Source organism: Ovis aries, chromosome 7 (genome assembly GCF_016772045.2).
Source record: "Ovis aries strain OAR_USU_Benz2616 breed Rambouillet chromosome 7, ARS-UI_Ramb_v3.0, whole genome shotgun sequence".
In the NCBI taxonomy this organism is placed as follows: Eukaryota; Metazoa; Chordata; class Mammalia; order Artiodactyla; family Bovidae; genus Ovis; species Ovis aries.
The window spans coordinates 46,084,857-46,096,983 of record NC_056060.1 but is presented as its reverse complement, the minus strand read 5'-3'; the positions used below and the strand labels follow the sequence as shown (position 1 = coordinate 46,096,983).

General features: G+C 45.7%; 1 protein-coding gene across 1 annotated transcript; it reads right to left on the bottom strand.

The window, feature by feature from the left end:
• Positions 1–6,245: 6,245 nt before the first annotated feature.
• On the bottom strand, positions 6,246–7,735 carry LOC101102490 (C2 calcium-dependent domain-containing protein 4A). The gene is made up of 2 exons (XM_015096998.3): positions 7,654–7,735; positions 6,246–7,462 (listed from the first exon to the last, which is right to left on the bottom strand). The coding sequence occupies exon 2, from the start codon at positions 7,420–7,422 to the stop codon at positions 6,328–6,330; it is 1,095 nt and encodes a 364-aa protein (XP_014952484.3). The 5' UTR covers positions 7,423–7,462; positions 7,654–7,735; the 3' UTR covers positions 6,246–6,327.
• Between the last annotated feature and the right edge of the window lie 4,392 nt (positions 7,736–12,127).

The window sequence follows — 12,127 nt, the reverse complement described above, 5'->3', positions numbered from 1 at the left end:
TACTCTGCATATAAGTTAAATAAGCAGGGTGACAATACACAGCTTTGACTTACTCCTTTCCTAATTTGGAACCAGTCTGTTGTTCCATGTCTAGTTCTAACTATTGCTCCTTGACCTGCATACAGGTTTCGCAGGAGGCAGGTAAGGTGGTCTGACATTCCTATCTCTTTAAGAATTTTCCACAGTTTGTTGTAATCCACACAGTCAAAGGCTTTAGTATAGTCAATGAAGCAAAAGTAGATATTTTCCTGGAATTCTCTTGCTTTTTTCTATGCTTCAATGAATGTTAGCAGTTTACTAGCCTCAAAAAGGCTAACATTTACACTCTCTGCTCATTCTCTATGAATTCCTCGGTTTGTGTTAGAATTCTTTGATTTCTCTGTTAAGGATCAAAGCAATTTCTTTCAAGGAATAAGTAGATTCATCTTCCTAATGAGTACTTGATTTCCTTGACAATTAAAAATCTAGAGGATTGGATTCTATGCACCCTAGGGGAAAGATAATCCATTTCAGAGAAAAAGATATCAATATACTTATTTATGTTTTCATCTTAAAAGTAGGAAAGTAAGTTTTACCAACAGAATTTTGGCACTGTCAGTGGTGCCCATCATTGGCCCAGATGTCAGAGGTTCTCAGGAAAGATCGGAGGTGAACTTCCCTGATCGTCCAGCAGCTAAGACTCAGACTTCCAACACAGGGGGTGAGGGTTCAATCCGTGGTTGGGAAACTATGATCCCACACACTGTGAGACATAGCCAAAGAAAAAAAAAAAAGAAGTAGAGCAGGGGTCTGTACACAGAAGGGTGAGTAAGGGCCTTCTCGCTTTCAGCATATTATGCCCTTACAGTAGCTTTGAGGGTTAATATGGCACATGTACACAGCTTATTCTGAAACCTTTCAGGAAAAAAAAAAAAAAGACAGATGGATACATAGAATATATTATAAATAAGTAATGATAATGGTAAAAATATGGAAAATGTTATCACTTGGAGAATTTGGGTGGATGAAGGGTATATGGGAATTTGTAGTACTGTTTTTGCAACTGTTCTGTCAATCTGAAAGTATTTCAAAACAAAAATTAAAAGTTTGATGATGGTAAAGAGGCAATGCAGAGCAGCCTAAGCGAAGGAAAGAGGGTGGCTTTAGCGGCGGTGACCAGGAGGAGGAAGCCAGAAGGATCCTGAGCATTGTGAGGGCAGTTCTGACCAACGAGGCGCTGTTTCCTGACAGACACGTGAAGACAGGAGACACTGCTTCTTTTTTTAAAAGCGTTAGCAGTCTGCAAAATAAATCCTATTCTTTTTACCAAGTAAAATAAAGTTTGAATTTTCCACATCAAGACAAACAGTGTCTGATCACCGGGGACATTTATCAAGGACTTGCTGTCCACAAATGATGAAACCTCCTCGTGGTAATGGCTGGATTTTAGAAGCACGCATCAGCGGAGCTGTTGTTCCTCACTTGGGAACACGGCAGATGGAGTCTGAAGGGCACGACCAGTGGAATGGAAAGATGCAATTCTTTGCGTTTATGTCACTTAGTGCAGCCACCCAGACAGGTTCCCAGTAGCCTGCCCTTTGTACAGACTTAAGACTAGAACCATAGGTGAACATAAAAACCATTCAGCAAAATGATACTCATCAGCAAGCGCTAAAGAAGGGTGTTCAGAAGGGCCCCTCCCTCTGTTAATGCAAAGCTTCCTGCGATGAAATGGAATTCTCTATTTTAACCCTGGCTATCTTCACACAGTAGATCCAGGAGATGAGGGTTTGATCCCTGGGTCAGGAAGATCCCCTGGAGGAGGAAATGGTAACCCACTCCAGTATTCTTGCCTGGAAAATGCCATGGACAGAGAAGCCTGGCAGGCTACAGTCCATGGGGTCGCAAAAGAGCTGGACATGACTGAGCAACTGAGCACACACACACGTCTTCACACTTAGTTTTTAGAAAAGACAAAAACCTCAATTCAAAGAAGTAAAACATTTGCCCCAGGATCAAACAATTACTTGGCAGCAGAGCCGAGATTTGAAGCGAAGTCTTTCCAGCATCAGGCTTTCAGCTTCTTTTAATACTCCACATCATTTCCCGTCTTATTTCCTAATAGGAAGAACCATGGGCCTCAGTAGACACTGACCTCATACTCAGCGACAGATTCAATTTGTGCCAATAAAACGCGTGGAGAAGTTCACTGGGGTTTTCCAGGGAAATTCATTCTTAGTCTTATGGAAATGTTTGTAGAAGCAAGCCCTTCTCTCTAGCCTGATCTCTGATGAGAAATCAGAGCGTAGTCCCGGCATCCTCGGACTACAAGTGTGAGCTGCCCCAGGATGGACTGATGCATGGATGGCAGAATGGAGCTGTGGAACAAGAGATGCACCAGGAATGTGTTTTCTTTACCCTGTTTCTACCCACTGGTGTTCTGGACCCTCTCTTGCTTTTATAAGACTGTACTTCCATAATTATTGCCAGTTTTCTTTCTCTTCATTATCAATATCTCCCTCCATCCTGGAAATTCCAAACATGTGTTGGATTCTTTCAGATTGAAAGAAAATGTGGGACTTCCGTGATGGGCCAGTGGTTAAGACTTCATCTTCCAATGCAGGGGATGCAGGTTCAATTCCTGGTCGGGGAGCTAAGATCCCACATGCCTCAGGCCAAAAAACCAAAACATATAAGACAGAAGCAATATTGTAACAAGTTCAATAAAGACTTCAAAAATGGTCCACATGAAAAAAATCTTTAAAAAACTTTTTAAGCAATGATTATCCTTTGACTTTGTATTCTCTTCCTGCTACAGCTCTTTTTCTCTCCTTTCCTCATCCAAAACTTTGTCTGTCCACTCTCTCCTTCCACTCATGCTTTAATCCATTCTAGTTTGGTTCCTAATGTCACTATTCTCCTAGACTTGCTCCTGTCAAGTTCACCACTGACCTTCACCTTCCCAATGTCAATAGGCATTTCTCTGCTTTCACTCATCTAGACTTTCCAGCAGGATGTAAATGAGTTGAGTACCCTCTTCTTCTTGGAATACGTTCCTATCTTGCCTTCCAGAACTCTATGCTACCCTGGCCTCTCCCCTACCTCACTGGCTGCTGCTTCTCTGTCCCCTACACTGACATTTCCTCCTCTGTATTTCCAAATGTTGGACTGTCTTAATACTTGGTCCTAGGTCCTCTCAGTTCAGTTCAGTTCAGTCACTCAGTCATGTCTGACTCCTTGCAACCCCATGAATCATAGCACGCCAGGCCTCCCTGACCATCACCAATTCCTGGAGTCTACCCAACCATCCAGCCATCTTATCCTCTGTCATCCCCTTCTCCTCCTGCCCCCAGTCCTTCCCAGCATTATGGTCTTTTCCAATGAGTCAACTCTTCGCATGAGGTGGCCAAAGTATTGGAGTTTCAGCTTCAACATCAGTCCTTCCAATGAACATCCAGGACTGGTCTCCTTTAGGATGACTGGTTGGATCTTCTTGCAGTCCAAGGGACTCTCAAGAGTCTTCTCCAACACCACAGCTCAAAAGCATCCATTTTTTGGCACTCAGCTTTCTTCACTGTCCAACTCTCACATCCATACATGATTACAGGAAAAACCATAGCCTTGACTAGACGGACCTTTGTTGGCAAAGTAATGTCTCTGCTTTTTAATATGCTATCCAGGTTGGTCATAACTTTCCTTCCAAGGAGTAAGCACTCTCCTCTATTTATTCCATCTCTTCCTCTATTCATTCAACACTCAATCAATAGTTGTTGAGTATCTACTATATGTCAGACTCTTTTCTAGGCACTGGAAATAGAGCACTGAATAAATAAACAAATCTGTCTTTATAAAGCATGCATTCTAGTTGAAAAGAAAATAAACAAAAATTAATAAGTCTATAATATAATGTAAGTAGTGATAAGTGATATGGAAAAGAGTAAAGCAGTGCCAGCGACAATGATGCTTTTTAAAAAGACGATGGCCAGTGGAGGATGCTCTAAGGAGGTGACATTTACATCTAAGAAAAGTGGAGTGTGTGTGAGAGAGAAGTTAATGCTGATTCCAGGTTTCTGGTCTGAGTGAAAGAAAGAAGGATGGTGCCATTTAGTGAAATAAGGAAAATTGGGGGAGCAAGAGATTTGGGAGGAGAAAATAAAGAATTCTGGTTTGGAGGTATTGATGAGTCATATGTCCATATTAAGTGGTTATTTGGATAGGTCAGATTTCTCTTGTGGGTGATTCCACCCTCAGGTCTTACGGAGACTTTTCTGACCACTCTGTCCCTGAGAACATCCCATTTGCCACCTCCCCAACCCTCAGGATCTCTATGACCCTCCATAATTTATTGTCTTCATGATAGTCACCTCAAACTGTAATAACAAAATTTGGCCTGGGTTTGGTACCCTTACAAAAAGTAACTCTTGGGGGAACAGGAACTTTGTCTTGTTTACAGCTTTGTCCCCTGACCTTGGTACAATTCTTATGCAGAGTAAGAACGCAACATCTAATTGCTGAAGGAAAAAACAAAGGGTAGGTCAGTCCTCTGCAGAAGTCAGGACATCTTGGCTCTTGTCTGAGCCCAGTGACTGGCTTTGGACCTGTCACTTCTGCAATATATTATCAGTTTCAGAAGTCATTTGATTAGCTGATTTCTAAGGGCTAATTTGTCAACTTTGAAATTATGTTTTAAATCCAGGATTTTTATCTGTTTATTCTAACCAAATTGGTACCTAGAACTTCATTTTGGTAATAACAGTGTTGAAGTGCATTTTGATGAAGCATGAGTGCAAACTACTGTTTCTGGGGAAATTCACCACGGGGATGCAGAACAGTTCTATAACCCCACCTGGGCTGCCCTAAATCCTCAGTCTCAGGTGGCCATTCATTCTGCTAGCTTCCACTCCAGGATGGAGGAGAAACAACTAGAAAGAAAGGAGAATAAACGAAGGAGTTCATTTTATGGAACATCATTGAGCACCTGTTCACTAGTACAGTTCAAGTCTTTTCAGGGATGCTAGCATATTTCAGATGTATTTAAGGGTTATTTGGACATTGAGGCATATCGTCACAAAACCTGGTGAGGTAGGTATTAACTCCCCCTTTCACTGATTTCCAGGAGACGGACTGATTTGCCATAGTACAGACAAGTGACAAGCAGCAGATAAAAGACTGAAATCTAGGTCGCTCCCTAACCTCCTCTTGCTCTCCATCACACCATAGATACCTATAGCCAAGGGCATACCTTCTTGGGTATAATCAGTTTCCAGTGGACTCAGGTCTATTTGTTGAATAAACAAACGAAAATAAATTGGATTAAGAAACACTCTCTTAGAATCCTGTTTTCAAAAAACTGGCAGTTTACATTTCAACTCGTCTGGGAAATCCAATAGTATTAATTACTATGTACAGGGCTTTCCCAGTGGCTCAACAGTAAAGAGTCTGCCTGCAAGAGACACTTGATCCCTGGGCTGGCAGGATCCCCTGGAGTAGGAAATGGCAACCCATTCCAGTATTCTTTCCTGGAAAATTCCATGGACAGAGGAACCTGGTAGGCTACAGTCCATGGGGTCTCAAAGAGTCAGACAGGACTGAAATGATGGAGCACCGTACATATAGTTAGGTAGAAATAAAGCCACAAAGCAAAATATCACCTTGTTTACAGAGATAGGAATGAATTTCCTTCTGAAATAGCTTGATTTCCCAGGGCTCCTTCTGGAGAAGGCAGAAGGGGAGGCCAGGAGTTATCTACTGCCCACATACCATCCACTGGAAGTTCCTTTGCTTCCTCTCTTTTCTTTTTCCTTAGCCATTATTGAAGACTCCACTTTCAAAAAGATCCTGTACTTTCTTCATGGGAAAGGAATTCTTTTCTCACCAAGGTATCTGTGTGACAGAAGGTTCCCACCCTGAGGTGTGTGTCACGGATGAGAACATGAACCGACACACCAAACATGGAAAGCTGTCTATGTGCATCTTGGCGTTGGGCATGATTCTGAAGGAATACCATTTTTTTTTAACCCGTAAGTCGTTTGGTATTGCTATATTAATAAATTAAGAATGACAAAGCAACGCAGATGGAGTGTCGCTCTTTTTCCTTTCGTTCAGCCACAAGCCAATCTCTTACGTTAAAAAAGGGGGGGGGGGCTGGAAAAAAGGATTGCGTGTTTTGAATAGAGGAGGGAGACATCATTTTATCCTTCCCTACCAATAAACGATGGCAAATTCGGACATCTAAGAATTAAAACGGCAACAAAGCAAGAACATGATTAGAAAAATAAATAAATAACATTTATTTTGTACAATATCAGTGGCTTCAGTGTCCGAGAGGCCCGGCGGCAGAGCGCGCCCTCAGAGGAGCAGGAGGGGGCCCAGCAGCAGTTCGCCCTGGCCCAGCAGGCGGCCCCGCTCCAGCCCGCGGCCCCGGTTCTCCGCCTTGACGCGCACGGCCAGGCGGCGCACCTCGTCCTCCGAGAGCCCGTCCAAGCACAAGTCCTGCTCCAAGACGGCCCTGCGGCTTCGCCGGACCACGGCGCCCCGCGGCTTCAGGACGAAGCTGATCCGGCAGCCGACGGGGGCGCGGGGCTCGGCGGCTCCTCCGGCCGGGCCCTCAGCACGGAGCAACCGGACACGGAGGCGCCCGCTGGCCCGATTGTATTCGGCCGCCAGGCGCAGGGCGCCCCCGGCGCGGCCCAGAGTTACGGTGCCCTCGGCCTCCAGGCGCTCGGGACGCGGGTCGCGATGCGGCGAAAGGGATGTGACTGGGGCCTGCGTCGGGGACCCGGGGCTGGCGCGGCATTCGTCCTCGTCATCATCTTCCCCGTCCCCGCTGGAGACGGAGCGGGCGCGGGTCAGGCCTCGGCTCCTCCCGGCCCGCAATGCTCGGCGCAGCAGCCCTTCCGGGGCGCGTAGGAGGCGGCGGGAGCGGGGCGGCGGGGCGAGCGTGTCCAGGGACGGGCTGGGACCACCGCGGGCTGCGGGGGTCGCAATGGGGGATCTCGCCCCGGGAGCGAGGGGAGCGTCTCCGCCGCCGCCCCCGTAGGTGTGGGCCCGAGGACGGGGCGCGGGCGGGAGCGCGACGGAGCCCGGGCCCCCGAGGAAGAGCGACTCCTTGCGGCGGGTGTGCGGGCTCTCGAGCAGCGCGCAGAAGCCGTAGGCAGTGCGCGCCCGGGGCAGGTGCGGCAGCGAGAGTGCGGCCTGTGAGCGCGGGTCCCAATCCGTGCGCCCCGCGCCGTCGTCGGCTCCTCGAAGCCAAAGGTCAGGCTCAGCAGCGCACCTCCGGGGCAGCGCGGCGGCCGGGGGCGAGGACTCGGGCGCATAGGGGGTGGGCAGCCGCGGCGGGATGAAGAACTCGGGGATGCGGTTCGGGGTGAGCACATTGGAGAAGGCAGGCTCCAGAGGCGCGTTGCTCGCCGCCGAGGCGCGCAGTTTCCCGAGGAGCCGCATCCTCCGAGGCTGGGGCTGGGAGTGGTGGGAAGAAGCGCTCCTGCGGGAAGAGAGAAGCGAATGAGTTTGGGCTCCTGGGGCCTCTCGAGAGTGGCTAGACACCTATCCAGACCCCTCGGGGTATCAACGCACCAATGATCCCCTGCCAGTCCCGGCGAGCTCGCTCGCGCCCACAAAGCCACCCGCCTTCCATTCATTGGTGCTAATGAAACAAAGAAGTAGAAATCAGACCTTTGCCTCTTTTTCAGTCCCTCTGGTTCGTGAGTTTCAAGTTGCTTTCTGGTGCCTGCTGACGCTCCAGCTTCAGCACTGTAGCCGGGACAGGGGCGCTCCCCCTTATATTGCAGCCTGAGTCCCGCCCAGCTGGCCAGGAGTCCAACCCTTGGAGGCGCCGGCCGGCTCGCCCTTCCGGCGGCCCTTTCTAGCCAGAGCTGCTGGGGCTCGCGTGGGAGCGAAGCTGTGGCGAAGGCCAGCCCCCTTCTGCTCAGCCCTGGGGCCTGCATCCGCTCTGCGTGCAGGGAACCGCTCACACCAGCCTGCGAAAGTTTGCCGGTAGGGGGAGGACGCCTGGGTCGGCCTGCCAGGAAGAATTGGCGGCTGAAAATGCTGGCGGCTTCTCGGAAAAGGGGAAGGATAAGGAAGCAAGTTCTTTTTAGCTGGGAGCTAAATCCTGTACCCCACTCCTCACCTCCAACCCCGCATGTGAACAACACACGCTAAGAGCTTCTGTTTTACTGCCCCCATGAACCTGCAGTCTGTAAACCAGTATAGTGTCCCTGGTACTCGTGTACTTGTTTATGAGTCTGTCTCCCTCTGCTAGACCTTGGCTTTCTTAAGGAGTATCACTGACTGCCTCAGTCAATGCCATAAATGTTGGTGGAGTGGGTGAATTAAAGTATGCAAAAATATCTGAATGACTACCGGCTCTGCCTATCAACTTAAATATTTATTTGTTTGTCTTGGTTTCGGCATGTGGGATCTAGTTCCCTGATCAGGGTTGGAACCTCGGGTCGCAAGCACTGGGAATGCAATCTTAGCCACTGGATCACTAGGGAATTCCCTGCCTATCATCTTGATTGTCACAAATGATGGGTTTTTGGCTCATGCCCTAAACATAACATAATTCAAAGCTTCCCTTTTCTCTCTGCTCCATCATGAAGGTATCCAGTTAGAAAGCACCTTACAAAAAAATCCACATTGCCTCTTTACCTCTACCTCCCTCCCAACCTTCATTTTCTAAGATGAGAAAACTGGAAGTCCAGTGGGACTTGATGAAATCCTGTAAACAGTTCAACAGAACTAATTAATGGCAGAAGCTGAAACTAGCAATTTCCTGTCGGTTTGCCTTTGCACGTGACACTTCCTGGTATCTGAAATGCCCCTCTCTGCTTTTTTTTTTTCCTCTATAAAGAACTCCTTTTGTTTTACTTCAGCCAGACATCCACCTGTTCAGAATCCTTTACTCGACTCCTTCACTACAGTTCTCCATGTCTCCTTATTCCCTTCATATGAGTTCTATGTACCACCACTGCTGCATTCAGCAGCCTGCTGTGGAATTTTTGGTTGACAAGTTTGGCTTCCCTACTAAACTAGGAGTTTCTTGAAGGCAAGGACTGTGGTAAGACAACCAGAGAGGAGTCTGCGGGACCTACTATCAGTATACGTAAAATAAAGAGAAGGGCTACTGTCTAGAACGTGGGTGTGCCTCCATCCCAAAGCAGACCTCTCTAAGGGACAAGCCTGGCTGTCTTATTCATCTCCTCCACTTTCAGTGCCTGGACATACAATGCCAGGCAAATAATAAGTACTCAGTAAATATTTGATGAATTATATTGTGTTGTATTTAGCCTGATCTGGTCTTATGACTGTCATGTGCTTTTAACCACATCTCTCTCTGCTTTGTTCAATTTATTTCTCACAACAAACCAATGCGGTGGACATTGCTTCTGTTTACGATATAAGAAACTGAGGCTCATCAGTCAAATTATGAATCACAGCCCAGGTATTGTAAATCCTAGCATTTTGCTAATTTCTTCCTTCTCTTTCCTTTCTCCTTCCATTCATCCACTCAGTTCAGTTTCATTCACTGAGTTCACTATGTATCAGAGACTGTGTGCATGTTTTGTATTGCACTTAACATCCAGAATGTTCATTCTTAAAGCAACTCGGTCTCCTAAATATTTTCCATTATCTTTGCTTTGGACTAAGTACTATTATTTCCAAATTTTTAAAGGTAAGGAAAATGAATGTTTTCAATAAATGAGTAATTAATACTTTCTTTTAAAAGTGATCACTGTTGTTCTGCTTTTTGAGAGGGCAAGTGTGAATCAGTATGCAGCCAGGGGGTAGTAACCATACCTGCTGACGTCAGAATGGCAAGCAGAAGAATTCCCAGAGGTCTCTGACTGGATCATTTCCTATTGATTCTTCAGGCCAGTCTGCAGAATCTTGGGTGAATGGCCTTCTCTAAGCATAGCACACTTGCATGATATGCCCAGGAGCCAGCTCGCTTCCAACGAGACCTCAGTGAAAATGGCTTTCCCTCTCCTGAAGGTCTTTGTGACATGAACACACAGAACTTCTGTTAGCGAGTAAATCCACTAAAAGCAGGACATGAGATTTGAGAAATTCTGCTACCAGTACAGCCATATTCATGGAAAAACATAAGCACATCTATAAACACAATCTCTATATAGAAGGTTTTCTAAAACAATTAGTTTTCCATAGATTAATATTCTACAGAAGAGAACTAAGACGTAGGACAATTAGATTACTTACACTGGGATACACTTCAGTCATTCATTCATCTAAACCAATAGCTATAGGCTGAGTCCAGAGTTAGAGGCCTGGTATCCTTCCTGATTCTTAAATCACAATAGTAGAAAGTGAAAACCTCTTCCCCCAGTGGAAACTCTGATTACACGATTATTTCATTATTTTGTGTCTTATGGCAGAAACCAAAGAGGAATTAAAGAGCTTCTTGATGAAGATGAAAGAGGAGAGTGAAAAAGCTGACTTAAAACTCAACATTCAGAATGCAAAGATCACAGCATCTGGTCCCATCGCTTCAAGGCAAATAGATGGGCCAACAATGGAAACACTGACAAACTTTATTGCAGATGGTGACTGCAGCCATGAAACTAAAAGACGCTTACTTCTTGGAAGAAAAACTATGACCAGCCTAGACAGTATATTAAAAGAAGAGACATTACTTTGCCTACAGAGGTCCATATAGTCAAAGCTACCGTTTTTTCCAGTGGTCATGTATGGATGTGAGAGCTGGACCAAAAAAAAGACTGAGCACCAAAGAACTGATGCCTTCAAACTGTGGTGTTGGAGAAGACTCTTGAGAGTCCCTTGGACTGCAAGGAGATCTATCCAGTCAATCCTAAAGGAAATCAATCCTGAATATTCATTGGAAGGACTGATGCTGAAGCTGAAGCTCCAATACTTTGGCCACCTGATGCAAAGAACTGACTCATTAGAAAAGGCCCTGATGCTGGAACGATTGAAGGCAGGAGGAGAAAGGGACGACAGAGGATGAGATGGTTGGATGGCATCACCGACTCAATGGATATGAATTTGAGCAAGCTGCAGGAAATGGTGAAGGACAGGGAAGCCTGGCATGCTGCAGTCCTTGGGGTTGCAAAGAGTCGGACACAACTGAGTGACTGAACAGCAACAACAAATAAATATGAAAGGTTCACCATCATCTTGTATTCAGGCCCTGAAATTGTTAAAGAAACTATACCATTAATGATATTAATGTTTACCGAATACTCACTACATACTGGGGTCTTATTTAATCCCTAAACAACCCTCTAAAGAAGGGAGGGATTTAGAAACTACAGCTTGTAGAGAGTAAACAATTGTCCAAAATCTCCCATCCAGTAAGACTGGCGCTGGGACTCAGATTCAGATCGATTCGGCTCATTCCCTGTGTACTTTAATCACTTCAGTATAGTGCCACCCTCAAAGCTGCTTTCTCTGAACCCATCTCCTCTCTAAGTAGTTAGACAAAAGGAAAAGAAAGCCTTATCCCAAGGACTTGCATTGAAACTACACACCTTATTGATGATACCAGCACCTAAAAGATTAACACATGCAATTGTCCTACGCAGGAAATCACTAGTTATACCACTTGCAGACAGAATCCTTGTCTTCTCGGGAAGTGTACTGATTCTCTATTTATACCATCCCTTGGTTCCAAAATAGGATTTGCGGTGATCCGCATAATAAAGACCCAGAGAATTTATTGTCAGCTAAAGCCTGACGTGGTGAAAATGGAAAAGACGTGCAATTAGCTAAGAACCCTGAGTGAAGTCACTAATTGACACTACCTATGATCCCAAAATGGGAAGAGCAAGGTGTGAAAAGCAGTTAAAGAGGCCCCCGTGGAAGGCTGGGGATAACTTTATTTTTTCTCAATTGAAGTATAGATGTTTTATAATGTTGTGTTAGTTTCAGGTGTACAGAAAAGTGATCATATATATATATATATATATATTCTTTTTCAATTATTTTCCATTAAAAGTTATTACAAAATATTGAATATAGTTCCCTGTGCTATACAATGGATCCTCATTGTAGTATTAACTTTTCACTTCCACTCTAAGCTAGTATGTTCTTTCCTGGGGTAGTTGTGTGTTTTTTCTGGTGGTGCTTGTCTTAATTATTGCTTAATCCAAGTTATGTACAGTGTCAT

What these genes read in the sequence shown, in the direction of transcription:
- LOC101102490 (XM_015096998.3), bottom strand. Translation starts at nt 7,422, where the DNA reads ATGCGGCTCCTCGGGAAACTGCGCGCCTCGGCGGCGAGCAACGCGCCT.